The sequence below is a fragment of the Drosophila subpulchrella genome, chromosome 2L (genome assembly GCF_014743375.2).
Source record: "Drosophila subpulchrella strain 33 F10 #4 breed RU33 chromosome 2L, RU_Dsub_v1.1 Primary Assembly, whole genome shotgun sequence".
NCBI classification, from domain to species: Eukaryota; Metazoa; Arthropoda; class Insecta; order Diptera; family Drosophilidae; genus Drosophila; species Drosophila subpulchrella.
The window spans coordinates 7046086-7070597 of record NC_050610.1 but is presented as its reverse complement, the minus strand read 5'-3'; the positions used below and the strand labels follow the sequence as shown (position 1 = coordinate 7070597).

Genomic DNA, 24512 nt, shown 5'->3' with positions numbered 1-24512 from the left:
GAGGCCCTGGTAAAATTTGAAAATATGTGACAGTGGAAGCTATCTATTAGTCCGCCGTATTCACAGGGTTTGTACGCTCACTAAAGTAATACCGCTACAAAATTGGTATGAGTCTAAGCTAAGGCTAAGATAGCGATGCAAGTTGAAAATAAAATAAGATAAGCTACCATCATACATACTTATTTCTACACGTTGCTTTACCAATTTGTAATTACAAAATCAATTATTATTTTAAAATTGTATTTAAATTGTTAAATATTTACATCGGAGGCTGCGTGAAAGGCCGATATATCGATATCTCTTCCATCCCTAGATTGAGAGCGTTTTATCACCATTCGTCTTTTGAGAGCAGAGAGCAGAGAGAGCCCATCTTGCATCTCGCTTTTTTACTGACACTTACGCTGAGGCTGTCTCGCTTTTTTACTCGCTTACGTTTTGCCGACACTTACGTTTTACCGAGCCCACCGAAACAAAAATATCGCATTCGTCTCTTGAAATCGAAATTCGACGGATGGTAAAGTTTTGACGGACCGTTAAGATTGAACTATACGGACTCGCGTCGGATTAATTGAGCCACCTTTTTTGTTTTTCTTGTGGCAGCCAAACGAAAAAGTGTTGAATTGATTTTGCTATACTTTCGCGAAAAGCATCGCTCCGGCGGGCGAGCGTGCGTGTGTGTGGGTGTGATCAAACATAAATAACGTGCAATTACGGGTCAGTAACCCAAACAAAGAAGTGATAAGAGTGCAGAGGGTCCTTGAAGAATACGTGTTTGAAAAGAGTGATAAGTCTGCACTGAAATGTCCCGTTCGCCCACAGTGCGAGTGTGTGGGTGGGCTTGTGTTTTGCTCCTCACCTGTGTGTGTGCGTGGACATCTGTTCCGTCTCGTCTTCTTATGCTGCCGTCCGTCCGTCCGTCCGCCTCTTTGTCTCCCCAACCTCCTCCGTCCCTTTTCGCCCTCCTGCGGCCCAGACTCGTCTCGTCTCGTCTCGCTCTACATAAGCACCAGGTAGAGGTGTGTGTGTGTGGGGCTTACAGGGTTGCTCTCTTTCTCTCTCTCTTTCTCTTTGTGTGTGGTAAACTATTTGTTGTTCTTTCATAATGCAACAATAAAACTGTTTAAATGTGCATAAGTGACTTTTAGTGTTAAACAATTTATTTGCAGATCAAATGTTTATCTGAAATCTGTAGTTATGAGTAATGTCAATAGAAGTTGATTCCAAAATGTTAGATAAAAGTGTTTCATATTTCCAGTGAACCTTAAATTGTTTTTCTTTTACAAAATTGTTGATAATATATTGGATATCGAAAACAAAAATTTTTTTTAAGGTCGGAATGCATATACAACAATTTGTTGGGAAACCCGAGTTTGTGAGATTTGGGCAATACAATATAGTTGTTATTACTCAGTTATAAAAATATTAAATATTATTATTCATGCAAAAGAGCTTAAAAATTCGTTTGATTGAGATTTCTGGAAACGAGTATTACGAAATTACAATAAAACTGTTCAATTCAGACAAAAACAAATATAACAAACTCAGGTTTTATTAATATTGTGTGATTTCTCACAAGCTGATAGGATGAAAGTTATATAAAAATCTTTAAATTTTCGGAATTTCCATTTCTTTCTTTTACAATTTTACAATGAATCTGACAAAAGAATTCCAATGTCAAAGAAAATAAATACTACCAAGGTGATGGATTGGTTTCCCTTATATAGAGACACCCTGTTTTTTTTGAAGGCACTTGTTACAGATTCCTTTTCCCCTCCCCCTTCCGCTCTCTGTTTTCCCTCGCTCCCCAACTGAGTTTTCCTTTGTGGCGTTTTCTTGCGTTTTCTTCGTTGTTGCTTTTCAATTGATTTATTTTTGCATAATCGTTCAGTGCCAGACCAAAGCAACTCATAAGCAAGGAAAAATAAAAACGCACGCTAAGTACAATTGACACATGTGTACTTTAGTGGGTATACATTGTACTCGCACATGCTTACATTTCTTCTATATCTAGAGGTTGTGTGATTTTTGACAAAAGGCGAATAATTTGCAGACCGTTGCTAATGGAAAAATCATATTCCTATTGCTTGCCTATAAATGATCAATGGCATTCTGTGCGTTTAGTACTTCAACTTCCCGAGAGTGATTCAGATCCGTTCTAAATCAACTATTGGTACCTGAAAGTAAAGTCAAAACGGGTTTTTGTATCCCACCTCACAGCTATTCTAAAAAAGAGTGTGACAAAATTGGTATTAAAATTAGTTCAACAAAGAAATGCAACTTTCTGTGGTATTGGGAATTTCAAAAAAAAACCCTGAAGTGAAGAAAAGCCTTGATATACACAAGTGTTTTAATCCCAATAAAGTTTTATTTACCTCTACTGTGTATATCGATTACAGCTACGGGAAAGGCACATTTTCCAATTATCTTGCAGTCGGCTTTTATACAAATGTACATTAGTGAATTGGAAATACATTCAAATAGATTGCCTGAGGGAATTTTACATTCATGTTCATATAATTTAGTTTATTGCTTTCTCCGAAATGGTATTGCATCAGATACTTTAAAAACGATTAGAAGTTGATATGTAGCTAAAACGATTATTATACAAGAATCTGAATAAGAGAAGGTCGGTTAGAAACTTTTTTAAGATTATGTGAAATTTTATATTTTTCTAGCAACTTTAACCATTAAAGATTAGAAAAAAATAACTACAAAGTTGAAAAAAAATATATGATTCATCTAACATGAGTTTTATGATTATTCCACGGAATTTTTTGTTTCCTATGTTTTAAAATAAAAAAAAAATTGTAGTATCGTAAAATTTTCTTTCGTTTGATACAGATTTCTGGATTACGAAATTACAATAAAAGTGTTCATTTCAGACAAAGATAAATATAACAAACTCCGATTTCATAAACAGGGTGTTAGTGTCGTGATCCCTGACAAAATGAAAGGATGTAATTTCTCGAAGAAACGAAAAAAATTCTTTTCATTTTCGGAATTTACATTTCTATGATTATTCTATTTTATGGTTATTCGATGGAATTTTTTGTTTCCTATGTTTTGAAATAAAAAAAATGGTAGTATCGTAAAAATTTCTAATTTACTTTTTAGTGCTAATGGGGTTCTTACAACTCAAGGCTTAAAATACTGTTTTGAAAGAAGTAGGCTTTGAAAAGGTTGTTCCTTAACCATGTTCTAATGTGCTATCCTGAAGATATTTTCGAGTCGTGCAAGTTATATTGTACTTTAAGAAAAAACTTTTTCTTGTTTCGTTTTTATTTAATAAATATGTTCATTCAGATTTGTTTTGAACCAATTTACCCTGTACTTACCCCTTGATGTGCAATTCCAATATTCGTATGTCTTGTTCCATTTCTTGCGCTTGGCTGGCGCTCTCTCCTCCTCTCGGCCCCCTTATCCTCTCCTCTCTTTCGTTCCCTTTTGCTGTTGGTAGCCCCAATTAGCTGGTTTTCTTGCCAAATCTTGGCACGTAACAAAAAGAGTCAGGTAAAAAGCACTAACAACATTGGGGCATCAACATAATCGAGTGATCACGTTGTGCTCTCTTTCTAACGGTGTTTGTGCTGCTGGGCCCCCTCTCTCTCTCTCCCGTTCTCTCTCTCGATTAAGAAACCCCCAAACCGGTTAGCCAAAACACAGCACGCTCTTTTCAACTCGTCCCGCTCGACTTGCACTCTCTTTTCTCTCCCGGGAGAGAGACTAATCCGAGATTGTTATTGTTCAATAAGTAAAAGAATTTATCCAATTATTTTCAGCAAAACAAAAATGTGCAATTTTAATTCTGCCAAATAATTAGAGGAATCTCTTTGATTTGTGTGTTTACAAATAAATCGGCTAATGAATGTGCAAAGGAATCTCAATGAACAGTCAAATTGAATGAAAAGTCGCAGTGAAAATTGAAAGCAAAGGAGGAAAACGCCAGGAAAGCTGAAAGTTGAAGGTGAGTCCTCAGAAAATGGTTTGTTTTGATTTTGCGATTGTTATCGTTTTGAAAACTTGTCAACGCGTTTGGCCAGCTGCTCTGCGAACTTCCCACACACACACTTGGCCTGCGCAATCAAGTTGTTAGTATTATTGCGATGATGGCCAGATGGTGGGGATATTACGTGACTTCTTTTTCACCGAAAAACCCCTGAAATGTAACTGCTTCGGTGACGAAAATTGAAATCGAATCGCACAGAGTGTGTCACACAATATCAATCAAAGCCACCAGCAACAAAGCTTCAACAGCTGAAATTGCAGTTCGATTCGCGGGAAACCGAGGCACGGCGAAGGGATAACTTTTCCGACTGGCTGAAAATGTGGGAAAATCGATTTCAACGTCAGCGATTGGTACGACTTAAGGACTTCCTAGTAGTCAAACTTTGTCCACGAGGGCATTCAACCTTTGCCGAAAATCAGGACCTACGATCCCATTCCAATTGATTTGCGATACGATTTGTATGCCCTTTCTGTGAAATGTTACTTATGGGTAGGATATCTGTTTAAACGTTACCTATACCAAGATTTTTACAAAGCTTTAGATCTCGCTAGAGAAATACAAAGTATCAAAAGCTGGTCTTGATTTTCTGCATCTGAAGAATTCGCGTTCCTTTTTATTGCTTGCTCTTTTCATGTCCAAAAATCTTTGACAATGTCTTTAAAATTACATCATACTGTTTAAGTTTTGTTCTAATTAATACTATTATAAAGGATAGTTGCTATTCTGTTAGAACTCGCCTTCGTATGAGTAGTATTTTTTTTCAATCGTTTCCACAGCTGCTCTCTTGTGTATTGTTTCCAAAGCCGTTAAAACTTTTCATTTTCTTTTCCAATCCTTGTCTGTATTGTTTTATTCGTTTATAGCCTCTGTTCAATTCGACATGCAGTTGGTTTTATGTCTATATTTTATTTATCTTCGCCAGTGAAATGTTTTCGCCTTTGGCTTTGCCTTTTGTGCAAGCGTCGAGTGAGTTTTCACATATTGTTTAATTAGGCCTTTAAGCAAGCATTGAATATAATTTCATTAAAAAGTCATCGGCGGAAATGTTTTCATAATCTGTGAGGCGCGTTGTGCGTTGTTACATCATTAAGGTACTTGAAAATTGATTAGGTTTGTGTGGAACGACAGAGAGCGGATAGTTCTGCGATCAAAGAAAACGAAAATATTAATTAACTTTTCCCACAACGTCGGCAGAAAACTTGAAGATGAAGTTCGAGCTTAATAATAGCCACAACTAGGCCTTAACTTGAGGAGGGATGTTTGTTCAGGCGGGCTTTTTAGAGTGGAAATTTACCCTCAATACGACCATTATTGTTTACTGGAGGCACTTAAAATTTCCATCTCAAAGTAGCAATTAAAAAGTGATAAAAAAACGAACACACTAAGTACTCAACAAATAAGTTGGCAAAATGTTTACGTCTCAGCTATTTCGTTTCTGGGAACAAATGTGTCCAAATGTGTTAAAATGCTTTAATATTATGATTGTTTCTTATTTTGGGAACTGCTCCATTTGGAAGAGAGTCACGGCAAGCGATTCCGGTTTTAGGGTTACTAGCCAAAAAAAAAAGGAAATTTCTCAAATTCGTCATTGACTTTTGTTTTCATTTCTCATTCTCAGGCGGAGAAAGCGGGATTTTAAAACAAAAAGCCAACAACAGTCAGAAATTATACACATTTTGGGTGTGAAAACAATAACAATGATAACCAATTTAGTAAAATCACCAAAAATCAGTAAGGGAAAATACTGTTTCTTTTTGTTTACTTTATTTTTTCTTCCTCGACTGCACACAAATTGCTTTGAACAGCGATTCAGAGCCACCCATCCATTCATTCATTCACTTATTCACTCACTCACTCACTCGTTCACTTGTTCACCCATTCACCTATTTATTTAATTTTTCGTGTGTATTTTTCAACTTTTCCTGTTGTAATTTTTTTTGATTAGTCCGACTGTGTCGCATGTTGGCGTTTTTAGGTCAGTTCCAATCTGTGTTTTTGCCCTGCCTGCACACGCAAATTAAAGTTTACCCCAAATATACACCTCTCCACTTTTCCTGATTTGTTTCAATTTTTTTTTTCACTTTTAAGCAATGGCACTTAAAGTTTGGATTTTCATTCAGGCATTTTTGGTGCTTCTGCCTATGTGAGTTGAATTTTAATTTAGGGCTTAACTTCGAATACTTTCTATTTTATTTATAAATTCGAAAACCGACCTTTTGATTGCGATATTAATGAACTGCAATTTGGAGTTAAGTATACGCCACAAAAGCTAAACATATTCAGAGATCAAAAGTTATGCTGTTCCCATTTTATTGTTTGACTCTTCCAAAGAATGCACTCTTCAAAGATTTTCTTTTGGCGGATGTTCGCCCCTAGCTAATCCTGCCCCCTAGATTAAGTCCCGCCGAGAAGAAGTTAAACAAACAGGCAGAGAAACAAACAAACAAACGAATGCAAAGCTCTTTTGGGGCAAGTGATGATGTTGTGGGGATGAGGAGGTCGAGTTCGAGCACAATATAATCCGATCTATCCAATCTGTAAACGGGCCCGATCTGTGGGGTGTGTGTGCTCTGTTGATTTGTCTTCATTATCAGCTCGTTGACTGTTTGCTTCTGATTCTCGGGTAAACATAGAGCAGACGACGTGGCCGTGATTGTTTGTAGTGTTTGCTTTTTGTGGTAAAACTTATTTTTAATCTTCGAGCACACACAGCGCGTTGCCAAGTCGCTCCTCCGTATGAGTTATTTTCGTTTGTTCGATGGACTCCAGTCGATCGGACGTTTAGTACATTTTATGAATGCTTTTGATGGCCCCACAGCCGCCTCCTTTCCAATAAACTTAGATGCACCAGCACACTTTTGTCATATTTTGACAGTAATGCACAGTGGTTTCTTGTTGCGGAACCATTGTTAGACAGAGAACCAAGTTTTATTGGGATTATTTTGTACTATAAATACTAAACAGCCATTTGGTCAAAAATATACCTATTTTATTGGGATTATTTCTAAATTTTAGTAACACAATGAAGACTTATTATTTTATGACTCCCGCAATACCATTTTTAAATCACTGTACATATTTTGCTGGGTTTTACTGCTCGTTTAGTCATCTATAAATATATGGATGGGCATATCGCATTCAAGTAACGCAGCTTATTTATCTCTGATATATTGACGCATTGCTCCTGTTGTGGCTTCCATTGTTTCTATTTTAATTATTCCGCATCTTTATAATTCCCAAACATGCGTCAAATGCCCCCGAGATACAAACACAAGCAGATATACGACAATAAAGGAATATGGCCAGGCTTTGGGAACTGGTACGTGAAATGATTTCAGCCAAATGTTGGCTTAATAACTGTTTTTGTTTGCTTCTGGCTTCCCAGAGAGCCATATATTCATTTCCTTTCCCCGTGCAGCGCCCTTTACCCATCGCAGTTTCCCGTTTCCCAGGCAAGTGTCTTTTGTTTTATCAGCTGCAGAAAGTTTAGTTGAATAAACAAGGGAACCTTTTTCTGTCTGGAATATTGTGTTCTGTTGCGAATTTGAATTATTATCCAACCAAGCGCCTGTGACGTCGAACTGCAGTGGGTATAATGTATGGTACATATGGACCAGCTCTTAGAACTTCAAGCCAATTGTTTAATTCATTAGGTTTTGGCTGTCCCAAGGTTAAGCCATCTTGGCTACTGTAATGTCAAGAATCGATTGAATAACATTCTTATCTGACTTAGTTAATTCTTGGGATTTATCTGTGTCACTCTGCTTGAGTTGGTAGCACTTTTCTTGGTACGGCCTTCACAGCCGGTCGAACGGGTACCAATGGCCAATGCGATGCAGATCTAAATGTATCTGTAGCCAAAGATTCAGATACCGGTTTGCAGAAACACACCCACTTGAAATGCTGTCATTCAGTGCTGAAATGTCCAAGACAAGAAGCACATAGAGAAATTATCGTCGATTTGATTTAGGTATTTGCCATTATATTCTGAGAAACGATTTGTTTCGATTCCTCTGAGATTTTTTATCAATTTATGGCTCACAGGGTGTTCCAAAAAACTTAAGTATAGGAAAACAATCTTTTATTTCAAAAATTATTTCATTTAAAATTTCATGTTTTAGTAAAAACTCAAAATGAGTTATATTTTTTTCAATGCAGTAAATGGCCGGAACGTAATTGTACAAAAAGAATCGGTCTTTGTTGAAGCCTGAGTCTGGCTCTTGACCGGATCGTGAATCGATCAATTACTGTGAGAGAGGCCAAACTGTACTCTGGCTGATAATCGAGGTCAGTACTTTCCGTATGGGACAAAGCGGCAAGATCAGCGAACTTTCCGTGCGGTTTTTGTGGAGTGGGATGCTGCGATGATTCAGCTGGGGGCCACCTTATGAGGCACTCGCGATGGGATGAGATCTTGGGCAATAAATTAATGCACAATTTCCCGCCACTCTTGGTACATCTCGCTCGGTGACATGTGACTTTTGGCGACTTGTGCAATTAAGAGCTGCAGCAACAATAGCAAATGTGTCGCAGTCGCGGCCCGAGCTCAGTATTTTAGAGTGATACAGTGCCCTGTTCCATTGAAACTCACTCTGCGAGCCAAAACTCAAGCGAACTGAGCTGACTAAGAGGATTATTTGCCACTCCGTTACTGTTGAATATCTGGGCCTGTAATCCGATCCACTCCATCTAACTCACACCGATTTGGGTGTTTTGTTGTGCTTGGCGAGTCAACTGGGTGGGTGGCTCAAATGCTTCGCGGAAGCCCCTTTCATTTGGTTCAAACCCAGCCAAACACCAGCAAGCCGATCCGTGCCAAACCCAAAGCGAAGTAATTTGAAACAAAAAGCTTAAAACGAGTTTGTCGAATTCCAAAAGCCAAATAATTACATGAAACGCATTCGAGTTGCACCAACGAGTGCTCAAAAACGGGGGGACACGAGGCTAAGCCTGTGGGGCTTAGGAAACTTGAGAGCTGCATTCGAGTGGCCCAAAAGAACCCGTTGAATAACGTTTGGGAGAGTCGGGAACAAAGAAACATTTGGAGATACATGACGCTCTAAAGAAGCCTTTTCGTTGGAACCTTAAAGTTTAAGTAACATGTTAAATAACTCGTAAAAGTAAGTTACTCGTAGAGTAAAAGGGTATACTAGATTCGTCGGAAAGTATTTAACAGGTAGAAGGCAGCGTTTCCGACCTTATAAAGTGTATATATTCTTGATCAGTTTCACTAGCCGATTCGATTTAGCCATGTCCGTCTGTCCGTCCGTCCGTATAAACGCTGTGATCTCGGAAACTATAAGAGCTGCAATACTGGGATTAGGCATGCAGATTCTAGAGGTTCCTGCGCAGCGCAAGTTTGTTTCCTCAGTGTGCCACGCCCACTCTAACGCTTACAAGCCGCCCAGAACTGTGGCTTCAACAGTTTTCATGCTAGAATACAAGTTTTAACTAAAATGTATTGTTACCTTCAAAACCTATCGATTAACCCAAAACAAGTTTGCCACGCCCACTTAAACGCCCACAAACTTAAAAAAAATTGTAAGTATGAACGCGAATATCTCGGAAACTATCATAGATAGACAATTGGAATTTCAGATTTAAGTTCCGTAGCTTTGTATGCAGTGCAAGTTTGCAGATTCTAGAGTATTCTGCGCAGCGCAAGTTTGTTTCGTCAGTGTGCCACGCCCATTCTAACGCCCACAAGCCGCCCAAAACTGCGGCTTCTACAGTTTTAATGCTAGAATAACTGAAATGTGATGTTCTCATCAATACCTATTGATTGACCCATGCCATGACCACTCTAACGACCACAAACCGCCCAAACCTGTGGCGCCCACAATTTTCATACTAGAAACTGAAATTTTAACTGAAATGTATAAGTCTCGTCAATACCTATCGATTGACCCAAAAAAAGTTTGCCACCCCTCTCTAACGCCCACAACGCTTAAATCTGTGTGCCGCCCACATATCCATATATTTAGATACATATCTCCATCTCCCTTTGGTTCCGTTAACTAAGAAACGGGTATCTGATAGTCGAGGCAATCGACTATAGTGTTCTTACTTGTTGATTTATGTAATATTTTAATATATAAGTACAAACTAGCAATATGACATTTCCACCATTACAAAATTATACTACAATTATGTATGAAATCGAAAACTAATCGAATTATTCCACTTGATGCGGGATATAAAGCAATGGAAGGGCCAATCCAAATCAGACGTTATTAAAGAAGAGCGATATAATGAGTTTACTTCCAGTTTCTGGTCCGATGATTTGGCCTTGGCCGAATTGTGGACCAAATTTCCTATATCACCCTATTGCGCGTGTTTGTCTCCCGACTGGGGTTAGACTTTATGATCCAATCTTTCCGGATCTGGGACCAATAAAAATTCCAGTAGTAGATATTGGAGGTAGGCCCGGAGGAGGATCTGGAGGAAGTGCAGTAGGGGGTCCTGGTGGAAAACCTGTGGGAAATACTGGAGGAAGTTGTGGGGGAGGATCTGGAGGAAGTCCTGGAGGAGGAGCTGGAGTAAGTCCTGGAGGGGGATCTACAGTAAGTCCTGGAGGAGGATCTGGAGGAAGTCCTGGAGGAGGATCTACAGTAAGTCCTGGAGGAGGATCTGGAGTAAGTCCTGGAGGAGGATCTGGAGTAGGTCCTGGAGGAGGATCTGGAGGACGTCCTGGAGGAGAATCTGGAATACGTCCTGGAGATCTGATTAGGCCTTGGCCGAAATGTGGACCAAATTTCTTCTATCATTTTATTGTGCGTGTTTGTCTCCCGACTGGGGTTATTATTCCTCCTGGAGGAGGATCCGGAGGAAGTCCTGGAGGAGGATCTGGAGGACGTCCTGGAGGAGAATCTGGAGGACGTCCTGGAGATCTGATTAGGCCTTTGCCGATATGTGGACCAAATTTCAAATATGACTTTAATTGGGGTGTTTGTCTCCCGACTTGGGTCATTCCGGATCTGAGACCAATAGAAATTCCAGGAGGCTCTGGAGGAGGATCTGGAGGAAGTTCTGGAGGAGGATCTGGAGTAATCACTGGAGGAGGATCTGGAGGAGGATCTGGAGGACGTCCTGGAGGAGAATATGGAGGACGTCCTGGAGATCTGATTAGGCCTTGGCCGAAATGTGGACCAAATTCCAAATATCACTTTAATTGGGGTGTTTGTCTCCCGACTGGGGTCATTCCGGATCTGAGACCAATAGAAATTCCAGGAGGCTCTGGAGGAGGATCTGGAGGAAGTTCTGGAGGAGGCTCTGGAGTAATCACTGGAGGAGGATCTGGAGGACGTCCTGGAGGAGAATCTGGAGGACGTCCTAGAGATCTGATTAGGCTTTGGCCGAAATGTGGACCAAATTCCAAATATCACTTTAATTGGGGTGTTTGTCTCCCGACTGGGGTCATTCCGGATCTGAGACCAATAGAAATTCCAGGAGGCTCTGGAGGAGGATCTGGAGGAAGTTCTGGAGGAGGATCTGGAGTAATCCCTGGAGGAGGATCTGGAGGAGGATCTGGAGGACGTCCTGGAGGAGAATCTGGAGGACGTCCTGGAGATCTGATTAGGCCTTGGCCGAAATGTGGACCAAATTTCAAATATCACTTTAATTGGGGTGTTTGTCTCCCGACTGGGGTCATTCCGGATCTGAGACCAATAGAAATTCCAGGAGGCTCTGGAGGAGGATCTGGAGGAAGTACTGGAGGAGGATCTGGAGTAATCCCTGGAGGAGGATCTGGAGGACGTCCTGGAGGAGAATCTGGAGGACGTCCTGGAGATCTGATTAGGCCTTGGCCGAAATGTGGACCAAATTTGAAATATCTCTTTTATTGGGGTGTTTGTCTCCCGACTGGGGTCATTCCGGATCTGAGACCAATAATAATTCCAGTAGGCTCTGGAGGAGGATCTGGAGGAAGTACTGGAGGAGGATCTGGAGTAATCCCTGAAGGAGGATCTGGAGGACGTCCTGGAGGAGAATCTGGAGGACGTCCTGGAGATCTGATTAGGCCTTGGCCGAAATGTGGACCAAATTTCAAATATGACTTTAATTGGGGTGTTTGTCTCCCGACTTGGGTCATTCCGGATCTGAGACCAATAGAAATTCCAGGAGGCTCTGGAGGAGGATCTACTGTAAGTCCTGGAGGAGGATCTGGAGTAAGTCCAGGAGGAGGATCTGGAGTAAGTCCTGGAAGAGGATCTGGAGTAAGTCCTGGAGGAGGATCTACAGTAAGTCCTGGAGGAGGATCTGGAGTAAGTCCTGGAGGAGGATCTGGAGTAGGTCCTGGAGGAGGATCTGGAGTAACTCCTGGAGGAGGATCTACAGTAAGTCCTGGAGGAGGATCTGGAGTAAGTCCTGGAGGAGGATCTGGAGTAGATCCTGGAGGAGAATCTGGAGTAAGTCCTGGAGGAGGATCTACAGTTAGTCCTGGAGGAGGATCTGGAGTAAGTCCAGGAGGAGGATCTGGAGTAAGTCCTGGAGGAGGATCTGGAGTAAGTCCTGGAGGAGGATCTACAGTAAGTCCTGGAGGAGGGTCTACAGTAAGTCCTGGAGGAGGATCTGGAGTAAGTCCTGGAGGAGGATCTGGAGTAGGTCCTGGAGGAGGATCTGGAGTAACTCCTGGAGGAGGATCTACAGTAAGTCCTGGAGGAGGATCTACAGTAAGTCCTGGAGGAGGATCTGGAGTAAGTCCTGGAGGAGGATCTGGAGTAGGTCCTGGAGGAGGATCTGGAGTAAGTCCTGGAGGAGGATCTGGAGGTCCCTCTGGAGAAGGTCCTGGAGGACCCTCTGGAGGAACTGCTGGGGGCAGTACTGTGAATGGCTCTGGAGGTTCCGACAACATAAATATTAACCAGATTCATCTTAAAAGTAAGGTTTAATCCTGGATAATACATTTTATGGTTCAACTTAAATGTAATTGTTGAAAGAAAAGTATAATAAAATCATATAAAAACATATAAGAGAAAAGAGCACGAATAGTAAATAAACTATATATATTATTAGTTAAAGTCATTAGTTAATTTAAAACAACTGATAACGTACAAAAAATGAGCATTAATGTCAATCTGGAAAATGAAGTGGACTTATTCCAATTATTTGGCAATGAAATTCGCCATTCGGCAAAGTCGTCAAAATGTTGATCACTATGAAATGAGAATAGTAATCAAAAGTTTATTGCGTAAAACGTACAAATGTAGGTCGGAGGGTCAGAAAATGTATAATCTCTCATCCACAAGCTCTAAGTAATACTTTGCAATAAAAGACTCCTTATCTCTACCAGTCTATGGTCTGAACACAAGCTTTAGTTCTGTATTAGGGTCTGTTATCTCTGTGACTGCGGTTAATTGAGTTGTTTCAGTATTTACTTTTTTTTTAAGTCTGGGGCTTTAAAATTAAAACAAACAAATTTTGTTTTTACCTATATTTGCTTTAAACAACGATATGTTCTAGTTCCATAAGTAATGTTGAGCTAGAAGTGCTTATAAGCCTTGAAAATAATCTGAATTATATTATATCAGAAACAGTTGCGCAAATACACTTAGAGCCTTATAAGATCGCTGTGCCGTATTTATCAACCTTAAGATGTTTTTGTGGTGGCGGGCATGGGAAATCTAATTGTTTGTTCCGAGATAGACGTCTGCAGTCTTATCGCACTGTTTTCATAGTGTTTCTCCATAATTACCTCAAACTAAAGAAGCGAAAATGCCCATTTGTCTCTTTTTCGCCTCTTGTCTTTGTTCCACTTCTATGAAGGAAATCTTCGGCAGTATATAGAGACTCTTATCAGCGAACACATATATGTATAACAACTGAAAAACATCCCCATGCACTCGCATCAGCAAAGAAATAATTTTTCCGTAATTAGTTACTAACGATTGAAGTGTTTTTGTGCCTTCTATACTATAGGGAACTCACACTCCACGTGAAAGTGTATTTGTATCTTTTTATCTACTAGCATAGAAATCGGCATGGCAAAAAACAACAGAAAAACATAAAAACAAAGCGAAGCAAAACAAAACAAGAGAAGAAACCGCGCTCAAAAAACTTGTTTTGTAAACTCAACTTCCTGAATGCGAATCGCATAAGATCGCTTATGTATCCGTATCTGTATCTGTGAGTTGTTTGTGCATACAGATAAATGCAGTTTTGGAATCGAATACGGCAATGCAATTGTATTCACTTTCCATTTACTTTTGATTGTTTTTCAAAAAGTGCCATTAAGATTCTAAAAACGAACTCAATGAATTAACAATTAAACAGCAAGCGAAAAAGAGTGAGGTGACTCACCCAAAGCCGAAATCTCCCCGTCTTGAGCAAGTTTCTTTATTTGGCTATGACAGGCTTTCGGTCTGAAACTCGGCCCGTCTGACCTTTACCATTTTGGCCAAGAATCGCACGAAATAAATCTTGCTTCCAGTTTGCACTTGCTCGATCTTCCTCTTTCTCGCACTTGTTGAATGTCGTCGCACTTACTTATTGTCTTATTTAATTACATCAGCCATCTCTGGCAGAGTTTTGGGGTTCAATGTCCTACCCCAGACACAAAGATATAGCAAATACTGGGGTAATAATTAGAAAGAGAGAGCTAGAACCCGTGCGTGATTCGCATCTTCATGGACGGTGAATAGTCGGCGGAATAACCCACAAAGGGCGTGAGCACGGAACTAATGCCGATTGATCAAGATCAGGCCTTAAGGCGCTCTATAAAAACGATGAACTTAAATTACCTACGCCATCTGAATAAAAATTAACTTGTTTGCCTTGCCTATGGGTTTCGGTAACTTTTCCATTAAGTGAGGAGGATGAGGCCTTAAAAGCCTTTTCCATAATCCAACTCTTTCTCTTATTCCTTTCCCCATGGTAAAGCTTATGCAACAATCCACCTGTCACTGCCACTCTGCTGTCCTGCATTATGTTTAATATTCGAAATATGCGAACTCAACTCAATTTGATGGTTTTCTGTGGCCGCTTTCACCGCTCGAACCCTGGACATCCTCTCCTGACATTTCATAAATGATGTCAATATTCGGTACAAACTCAATTTATGTAATACCCCTTATGGGCCCTGCCATGTTGCCCTTTAATTAACTCACATTGTGCAACTCATGGGTGAGTTTGTTGTGACATTCATCCTCTACCATATAAATTATTGTGCAAAGAGGAAATATTTTGCTCCATGTTTTTATTTCCCGTGATAGCTTTGATTAATAAAAACATTTCCGATTCCAATTAGAGAAGTAATTCAGCAGTGGGCATCATTAAAGCTTGTTCGATTTGCCGATCTCTAGAGTAAACATTTCCTGCTACATTCGGCGAATACCTCAACTAGAACAGGGTAAAATTTATGTTTGGCAATTGGCCAGAAAAGAAGCACAAAAAAGTGAGCCTAAAAAAAAATACTGCTCTTCTTTCATTATACTTTTTTATCCGGGGACAGCTGCAGCATCTGTGACACCAAAAAAACCCCATACAAACCCCCTAGAAAAGCTGAAAAGAAACAAAAATTCAAAATGTGGAACATGGTAGCAATAAGGGGCAGCCATTGTGGGTCACCGGGCGGAAAATTCGATTGGGGGTATGGGGATAATTGATTAACTGGTCAGTGGGTGAAGTAATGCAGCCAGAAGTGCAGCACCTAGTACTAATGGAAGCCCTAAATCACACTTAAGCGGTCATCCATCCGACCATAAGGGTAAGCTCCCAAGTAAATCCTCAATTAGTTGCCATTTGCATGGGTTCCCAGCTTGGAGATGGACGGAGTGGTGGGCTTATAGAGGAGCCGGAAAGCAGTAGCAGCATTAGCTTTTTGCTGATTTTCATATTTCTTTTGAAACCCGGTGAGGCAATCGATAAATTTCTTCCTTTCTCGCCCCCTGGAAATGCGTGCGAGGAGGCGTGTTGAAGTGGCGTCGCCTCGATTGTTGTTATAGCTGCTGGTCTTTGGCAGTATCGCATATTAATGAAAGGAAAATCGGTCGGGGAAGTGAGCAACTGTTAGCTCTCACCCCCGATGATTATGGCGATGACAATGACGATGACGATGCCATTGGAATCTTTTTTGTATCTTGACGAGGGAATAGCACTTTCATTAGCCCTTCCTTGAACGCGGGCGGGTTGTGTGGTCCTGTCACGCGTTTATCTCAGAAGGCAATGGGCCATAAATTAAAAAAAAAACAAAAGGATGTCGAACCCTCCCGAATTGAAGCTTTATTTTATAACTAATTGGACTGTATTTTATATTTATTTAAGTTATTTTTATATAATCTCGATTGGAGTTACAACATTTTGCAATACAATTAGTTTTGTGACTTAGAAACAAACATTTTTAGGACTTTTGATTCGCTTCTGAAAGTATACAAACCTTTTTATAACAATAATATAATGGATATGCATTGTATAATTTTAAACTGCCGAACCAACTGCTTAATAGAATAGATAAATTGTAGGTATACTATATAATTTTTTCTGCTATTTCAAGTGTTGATATTATTCCTTTTTCTTTTGAATGACAGAAGTATGTATACTATAAATTCCATCTGAAATTGTATGTGACGATTTTATTCCTTATCCTTTTGAATGAGCTAGTTTCCTTGAGCTTTAAAATGTCAGGATGGTGTCACGATTGCATCTCGAATGAGGACATCCTCTGCTAACCCCACGACGAACTTATTTGTATGGCCAACATCCTCACATGGACAAGTGCCTGAGTGTAGAGCAAGCTTTTTAATAGAAGACGGCGTCAGCGAGCATCCTTCATGTCCTGCGGAAGTCTGGGAAAGCTAAATGGGTGGTGGTGGGAGGTGGGAGGTGCTCGGTGGGTGGTGGCAGGGTTACCGCCTTCCGTAATTATCTTTTTCCCGTTTTTTTCACTCCATCTTGGTCGCATGTTGCAGCGACTCTTCTGTTTGAGCTCAATTAGTGTGGCAATGGGGCGAGCATTTCAGGAAGTAATTGTCGGCGTCATCAACTGGGGACTTGTTTCTCTATGGGGGATTGTGTGTGTGAGTGTGTGTGTGGAGCTCCCTAATGACAGTTTCGTGGCACAACCTCTGAACTCTGAAAGTCAACTCCAGTGCTAAAGTATATTTCTCTTCCGTTCCAGGATATGCCTCAAAGCTGATCGATTGACCGAGTGAACGATTGCGCTGCTACATAATGTCAGCCAAGCACATCGAGCAGTATACGAATCCCTCCTTCGAGCAGGAATCCGACCCACCGCCTCTCCCCGGGGGCGTGGCAGATGTGGGAGCAGGCACCACCAGCTGTGGCAACAGCAACAATGCCAACGATGCCGGCACGGCAAATCGCAAAGGTCACAGGTGAGGAAATCGCTGCAGTTGCCAGTTTCTAGTCTCTAGTTTCCTGATTGTGTTTTTTTTGTTTTGGAGACATTAGCCCTCCCCCTTGGTCCAAGGAAATGGAAATCCTATTTACCTAAATTGACACTTGCCTTGGGCAAACAAATAAAAATATTATTTGCCGATACCAATACCCTATATCAATAATTAGCCTGGGGATGGGGGAAAACAGAACTTCTCGGCACGTTTGTAAATTGTAGGTGGGTGGGTTTGTTTGGTTTAATAATTCATAAGACTGCAGCGCCTTCGTCCCGTCAAAACCAATCGATAACAGTCGATTACGAGGAGTCGGTCAAGTTTGAAATATTCAAAGGCCCCCGAGCAGGAAAAGGAAAGCGTGACAAACAAGTCCAGGGTGAGCACGTGAGCTTGAAGGCTCGACTAGCGACTCGCTCGATTCGCCAGCTACCGCAGTCATCCGCGTGCACTGCCAGTCGAAGGAACTCCGGAAGAGTCCTCGAACGGGGAAGTCCTGAAGTCCTAGGAAAAAACCGCCCAGAGGGCGAGCCAGTGGAGCATTTGTGGTTGCAGCTGCCAAGCCAAGTAAGCCGCGAGGAGGAAGAGGGATGGGAGGTGGACTGATGGATGGGGCAGTGTGTTGGCCAACAGCCCAAAGAGCTTGACATTGAGTGGGCCATAATAACCTCGCCCTCGGGCGTCCTTGGACCGTCCATCGCCAAGTTCTAGGCCGCCTTTAGACAGGCTGACAAAAAAGACACCAAATACCGATGCAAGGTTGAAACTCTGAATACCCTGGCTAAAGGCGAGCTAAATCCATTTTTTATATAACATTGAAACGACGTAACCGTGAAAATATACTTAGCAAGTATATAAATCTATGCCTATAAGATAAGCTCTCTACTACGAACAAGAGCGTTTATTTTAATATAATAATAATACTCAACAAAAACAATTTTCATCTTAAAAATAGTCCTTACAAAAAGCCTACCCGTATACAATTTATTATCAAACAATCTGCAAAATATAGAGAAGCAATATTCAAACTAATAATATATATAACAACAGCGAAATGGTCATGTTTTTTCATAGATTTTGAGAAAAGTTTTTATAAAATACTTTATTAATGAATAGAAAGACTCTTTTTTAATAAGATTAACAAAATCAGTAGTTGTTGAATGTAATACTTTGGTGTAGAACACAAAGAGCATAGGTGGTTCTATCGAAGAGGCAAGTTTCTAATCTTTTAACGACCCCAGGATGGTTAGCTTAATGGACCAATCTATCCAATCCTATCCAACAATATCCCAATTTTTCGCTTGTCATAAAATGTTTGGAAATTAGGTTAAAATTTAACGTTTTCAACGAGTTTTGGCTTGGGGTATGGCAAAAACCCAATAAAAAATGCAAAAATTCAGCGCCTATTGTCAAATCCTTCTTGTTGATCTGACCACAGAAACACTCTCACTTGCAGGCGGCAGGAATCGATGTACCAGATGACCGGCCTCTACTCGGAGACGAATAGCGGCGACGACAGCAGTATAGATGCGGCCCTTGACCAGGACAACCAGCCCCATGCCACGTCCTATTTGGCCGGGGAGCAGCTATCGTCGGCGGTGGGCGGAGGAGCTGCAGGTGCGTCAGTGGGCGTGGACAGCGTGACGGTCAAATGCCACAGTCGGCAGGCGTCGGCGGGTAAATGCCCGGCTCCGGATCCGGAGGAGGACTTCGACGAGGAGCAGTTTCGGTCGGGCGATTGCGGCATCCTCAACTGCCGACCCTATGGGATACAGCGTTTCGCCCGCATCAAGATCTTCGTGCTGCTGCTCTCGCTGCTGGTGATGATGCAGCAGGCCCTCAGCTCGGGCTACATCAACTCGGTGATTACGACGATCGAGAAGCGCTTCGAAATCCCCTCCAGCTACTCGGGATTGATAGCCTCCAGCTATGAGATCGGCAACGTGATCACGGTGATCTTCGTCAGCTACCTGGGCAGCAGGCGGCACATTCCCGTGTGGATCGGAATCGGAGCGGTGATCATGGGCATTGGTTCGCTGGTGTTCATGGTACCGCATTTCACGGGCGAGCCCAATCCTGGTATTGCGATCGTCAACAAAACCAGCGATAACATTTGCAAGAGTGCCCTGGTTAAACACCAGGACATGGACCTGGGTCGTCTGTCCAGCGGACTGTCTAACCAACCACTGGCGCCGCACACGCTGCGCGAGGACAACTGCCTGGAGGGCAAGGCGTCCACCACGGGGCCTGTGCTGCTCTTCGTGCTCGCCCAGCTGCTCCTCGGCTGCGGCGGCAGTCCGCTCTTCACGCTGGGCACCACCTACGTGGACGACCACGTGCGCACGGAGAGCTCCTCGATGTACATCGGTTGCATGTACAGCATGGGAGCGTTTGGACCCGTGGTGGGATTCCTGCTCGGCGCCTACCTGCTGTCCTTCCACATGGACTCACTATCCTCCACTACCATATCAATTAGTGAGTAATATGCCTATTGAGATCAATTAAAATTGCCCAGAATGGATTTTTAAATAACTAAAATAATAAATCTAATTGTTTTTAGTTATATAAAATAATAATTTCTATTTCCAAAGTACTCCTTTATTAAATTAGAAAAACAGTAAAGCCTTATTGTACAATAAATTAAAGTAACACCAAATCAATTCCAAAATAAATTAGTTTTCGTCCTTTCAGAAAAAATCTATAGAAAAGTAAATGTAAAGTTCCATTCTGAAAAGTTTTTCAAGAACTAAAATTTAAGATTTTTAAAGAGTTCTTAAAGCTTTAATAGTTTTAAAATTTCATAGCAATTTTTAATGCAGCACCAATGAAAGCCAAACCTTATTTAACATATTGATTTCTTGCAGCTCCCGGCGACAGACGTTGGGTGGGAATGTGGTGGGGCGGCTTCCTGCTGTGCGGAGTCATCCTGCTGGTGGTGGCCGTGCCCTTCTTTTCCTTCCCCAAGGTTCTTGCCCGCGAAAAGAAGAAAATCCGAAAGAGCAGCGTGGTGCAGCCAGTCCTGCCAAACAACTCTGGGGCCACTGCCACCACGGATGAGATGGGCAAGGTGAAGAAACTGGAAATTGTGGCCGTGACCAGCAAGGAGGACCAGCCGCCGCCCAAGGTAGACACGGGCTACGGAAAGGACATTAAGGATATTCCGCAGTCGATGTTGCGCCTGGTGAAGAATCCCGTTTACATCGTGACCTGCCTGGGTGCCTGCATGGAGCTGATGATCGTCTCCGGCTTCGTGGTCTTCCTGCCCAAGTACCTAGAGACTCAGTTCAGCTTGGGCAAGAGTCAGGCCAACATCTTCACCGGCTCGATCGCCGTGCCTGGGGCCTGCATTGGCATCTTCCTCGGCGGCTGCATCCTCAAACGGTTCCAACTGAAGCCCAAGGGCGCCGTCCAATTCGTCCTGATCACCAACGTCATCTGCCTGGCCTGCTATGCAATGCTATTCTTCCTCGGTTGCGACAACCTAAAGATGGCTGGCACCACAATTCCGTACTACACGAGTAACAAGCATGGATCCACTTTGGAGCAGCCCTTCCAGGTGAACCTCACGGCCGCGTGCAACTTTGGCTGCGAGTGCCTGACCAGCGAGGTGGAACCGGTGTGTGGCAACAATGGACTCACCTACTTCAGTCCCTGCCACGCCGGCTGCACGGCCTTCTCATCCACATCCAGCACCAACTATACTAACTGTGCATGTAAGTTACCAGTCTAAAATCAGGATATTTATTATAATTAATTTGTAAATAATTTATATTTTTAGGTGTTCACGCCAACATCTCGAGCAGCATTTATCGTGGCGCTGGAGGCAGCCAGGCCCAGGCGCTCAGTGCCAACGAGAACTTCGCCGAGGTGACGGTGGTGCCGGTGGCCACCGCTGGTCCATGTGCCACACCTTGCCGCACCATCTTTCCGTTCCTTATACTGCTGTTCTTCATGACCTTCGTGGTGGCCTCCACTCAGATGCCGCTGCTCATGATCGTACTGCGATCGGTGTCCGAGGAGGAGCGCTCCTTTGCTCTGGGCATGCAGTTTGTGATCTTTAGACTCTTCGGTTACATACCGGCTCCCATCCTCTTTGGAAACCTCATCGATTCTACTTGCCTGCTATGGAAGTCGTCCTGCGGCGAGAAGGGTGGTCGCTGTCTCATCTACGATATCGAAAAGTTCCGATACAAGTATGAATATTATAACTGCTCTATATAGAACTTTTTCCAATTTGATATTATTTCTTAGATATGTTGGTCTCTGTGCGTCTGTGAAGCTGGTGGCTTTGTTTATCTTTATGGTGGATTGGTGGTTGGTGCGTAGGCGCAAGCAGCTTGAGAAAATGAAGCCCCTAAACGCAAGCGATCCAATCATCGGTTCCATCATTAGCCTGGACAAATGTAAGTTTGGTTTGTCACAAACGTTTATTTAATTCTCCATTATAAACTCTATATTGCAGTATTTGAAGAAAAACTTTCTGGCGCTGAGCCCTCAACTGCATTTGTTGGAGGTGGCGGAGAGCTGATCATACCCACAGAGATACTTCGCCATTCTCGGAACGATTCACGAACCATGCAGATGGACTACTGGTGAGTCTATCTGTCATTTAAAAGGTATGATTGTTGCCTAACCAAATTGATTTTTCCGCAGTTACGACAAGTGCGGTCATGTGGTTACTCCTGCAAACACCTGCAACCAGCCGCAGACGAAGTCTAAGAAACACTTCCGAAGCGCCTCGTGTGACGTGAAGATGATTAAAAGCTTTGCTCGGGATCACAACTCTTCCAGCGGACCGGCGGACGCAGCTGGTCAGGATGCGAGTGGTGGTGCGAGCAGCAAATACAAGAATCTCAAGAAGTTCCAGGCGCACACTCGCAATCTTTCGACAGATCTGAACAACCCCAGCCAACCCATTCGATATATTCAGAACCAGCTTCGCCCGCAGGACTGTGCCGAAGAGGATGATGACGACGAGCTGACCACCGGCTGTGGACACTTTGTCAAGAAGCACTCGCGGAACCACAGCTACGACCAAATCTACATGCCCAATAACATACGCTTCGATGCGGACTTCCTTCGGCATCCCCATCCGCACCACAATCCCAAGAAGAATGTGAATGTACTGAAGAACGTGGTTACGGATGTTGGCAAACTAAAGAACTCAAACGAAATGGAAGCCGGTGGAGCTGGATCTCGTGGTCATTCCCGCAACAACTCGAAGGACTTGAACACCAAAATTTCCAGTGGAACTCCAGTGAACAACGCCTCTGGGCAGGTGGCATCGGATATCAGCACCACGGGTGTAAGTGTGCTGCGGCATCGGCGTACCAATTCCAAGGATCTTAACTATCAAGTGCTGCCGGAGGCTGCTACGTCCAGCTCCTTGGCCGGTCACCCGCATCCACAGCACACACGGAACACGTCGCACCACAAAATACAGATCGATGACGATCGGAACGAGCTCATCAACGACAATGATGACGAAGAGGAAGAGCGCTCCAATTGTGCTTAGTTTTATGTCAAGTAGCTTTAAGCTAGGATTATTGGTTTTTCGGAAGCAGTAACCGCAACGGCTCCATTCCTGGCGGCAATCGCATCTCGTGTTTTGAGTGTGTGTGGTCATCGCCCGTTTTCCGACGAAGTGACTCAACTCTCAGCTGCTCATTGTACTTACAACCGAGTGTTCAAATCTACTTTCCTAGTAGAAGGCATCTGAAAATAGAAATCTTTTGATATATGCAACATTCAAACAGAATTCGAGTCCGAATCCGAATGCGATACGATTACGAATACTTGCAGATAATATTTATGTAACCAGGCGGTAGAATAGGAATCCTAGTAAGCAACTAGCATACTTTAGGGTAGGAGTAGATCGTTGTGATAGGAATATTTTGTATTGTATTTTTAGTGGAATGCAGACCCGCGAAAAGTCGATTAAGCGTTCGAACTGCTCGAAATGTTTCGCTTTAGCTCGACTTTGGGCAATCTCGGTTTCGTAGTGAGACGATTGACTGAGAACCAGTTGGCGGAAGGGAAGAGAAACGAATAGCAAATTACAATGTTTTAATAATTCGAACATGTAAACAATTGTCAATGGAAATTGTGCTGTGAAACAATGTGTGAGTATAGAAAACAAAAATTAACGAAAACGTCGGATAGAAAGGAAGTACGCTGAATGTAATTCTTATGCAATACATTATTTAGAGAATCTTTGTGGACAGGCGGCCACACATTGTGCATCCAATAGAAGGGTTCGAATGAAGAATAGGTCTGGACTAGTTTTACTGAAAATACTAAATTCCCTGTTTTAAGCGTAGCGAGAAGAGCACGTCTAGCCTAGATTTTAAAACCGAATGATGTACTTTAAATGCGATAATGCCTTAAAAAATATCAATTAATTATACAAGCAGATTAAATCAGTAACCAAACTGAAATGGGAATCCAACCGCTTCATCCGGTTGTTTTCCTACGCACTGCCCGAGTGCAAGACCCCAGTAGTCCTAAGTGATGCAATCTAGGTTAATTAGTACCAACTAATTCTATGTTTACACCAGCCAGCCACATACTGTAGGAATGGAGGCAAAGAGGAGCTCCCCGAGCACTAAATAGATACATCCATATTAATAAATATATGTATACAATTGTACGTTAATAAGTACCTACGCGTAGCTAAGAATTCGTATCGGGATGTGTTTGTACAACATAACTTATACATTATTGAAGAGCGATTTTAATAAAGACCACAAACAAAAATTGTGGAACTTAGGTGCAAAAAACCAATATATATCTATAAATATGTATATGCGAAAAGTATGTTAAGGAATACATATTTTTACTTAGAGAAAATATTGCAAATAAACTAAATAAGAACATGTATGAAATGAAAACAATGAGACTCCTGAAAACAAAAAGAAAATAAAACCATATTGTAATAGACAAATAAAAAGTTGTTTGTACTTACAAAACATAATGGGGAAAAACGAGTTTTTAAGAGGTTTGAAATTTTGGTTTGGCAGCGCCAACACAAATCGGTTTTCGATTCCGAAACTATAGTAAAAGTGTGACCATGAGAATTTTTTATAGCCAAGACTCGAACCCAACGTACTTTACGTGTACGTGTGTAGATAAACAATATAATTATAACAATTATTAATATTTAT

At 42.0% G+C, this 24512-nt stretch overlaps 2 protein-coding genes across 3 annotated transcripts; both read left to right on the top strand.

Moving 5' to 3' along the window:
- The first annotated feature begins 486 nt into the window (after positions 1-486).
- Positions 487-24132, top strand: LOC119546102 (solute carrier organic anion transporter family member 5A1). 2 transcript variants are annotated; one of them, XM_037852186.1, is made up of 9 exons: positions 487-714; positions 3780-3964; positions 17118-17334; positions 18806-19824; positions 20214-21062; positions 21128-21542; positions 21601-21752; positions 21812-21941; positions 22003-24132. In XM_037852186.1, exons 3-9 carry the CDS (start codon positions 17171-17173, stop codon positions 22862-22864), a joined length of 3591 nt encoding a protein of 1196 aa, XP_037708114.1. In that variant the 5' UTR covers positions 487-714; positions 3780-3964; positions 17118-17170; the 3' UTR covers positions 22865-24132. The 2 variants fall into 2 exon arrangements, with proteins under 2 accessions (XP_037708114.1, XP_037708115.1); XM_037852187.1 differs by lacking the exons at positions 487-714; positions 3780-3964; positions 17118-17334 and adding an exon at positions 18612-18712.
- On the top strand, positions 10242-12975 carry LOC119546103 (uncharacterized transmembrane protein DDB_G0289901-like). The gene has a single exon (XM_037852188.1). The coding sequence runs from the start codon at positions 10258-10260 to the stop codon at positions 12892-12894; it is 2637 nt and encodes an 878-aa protein (XP_037708116.1). The 5' UTR covers positions 10242-10257; the 3' UTR covers positions 12895-12975.
- Positions 24133-24512: the final 380 nt, after the last annotated feature.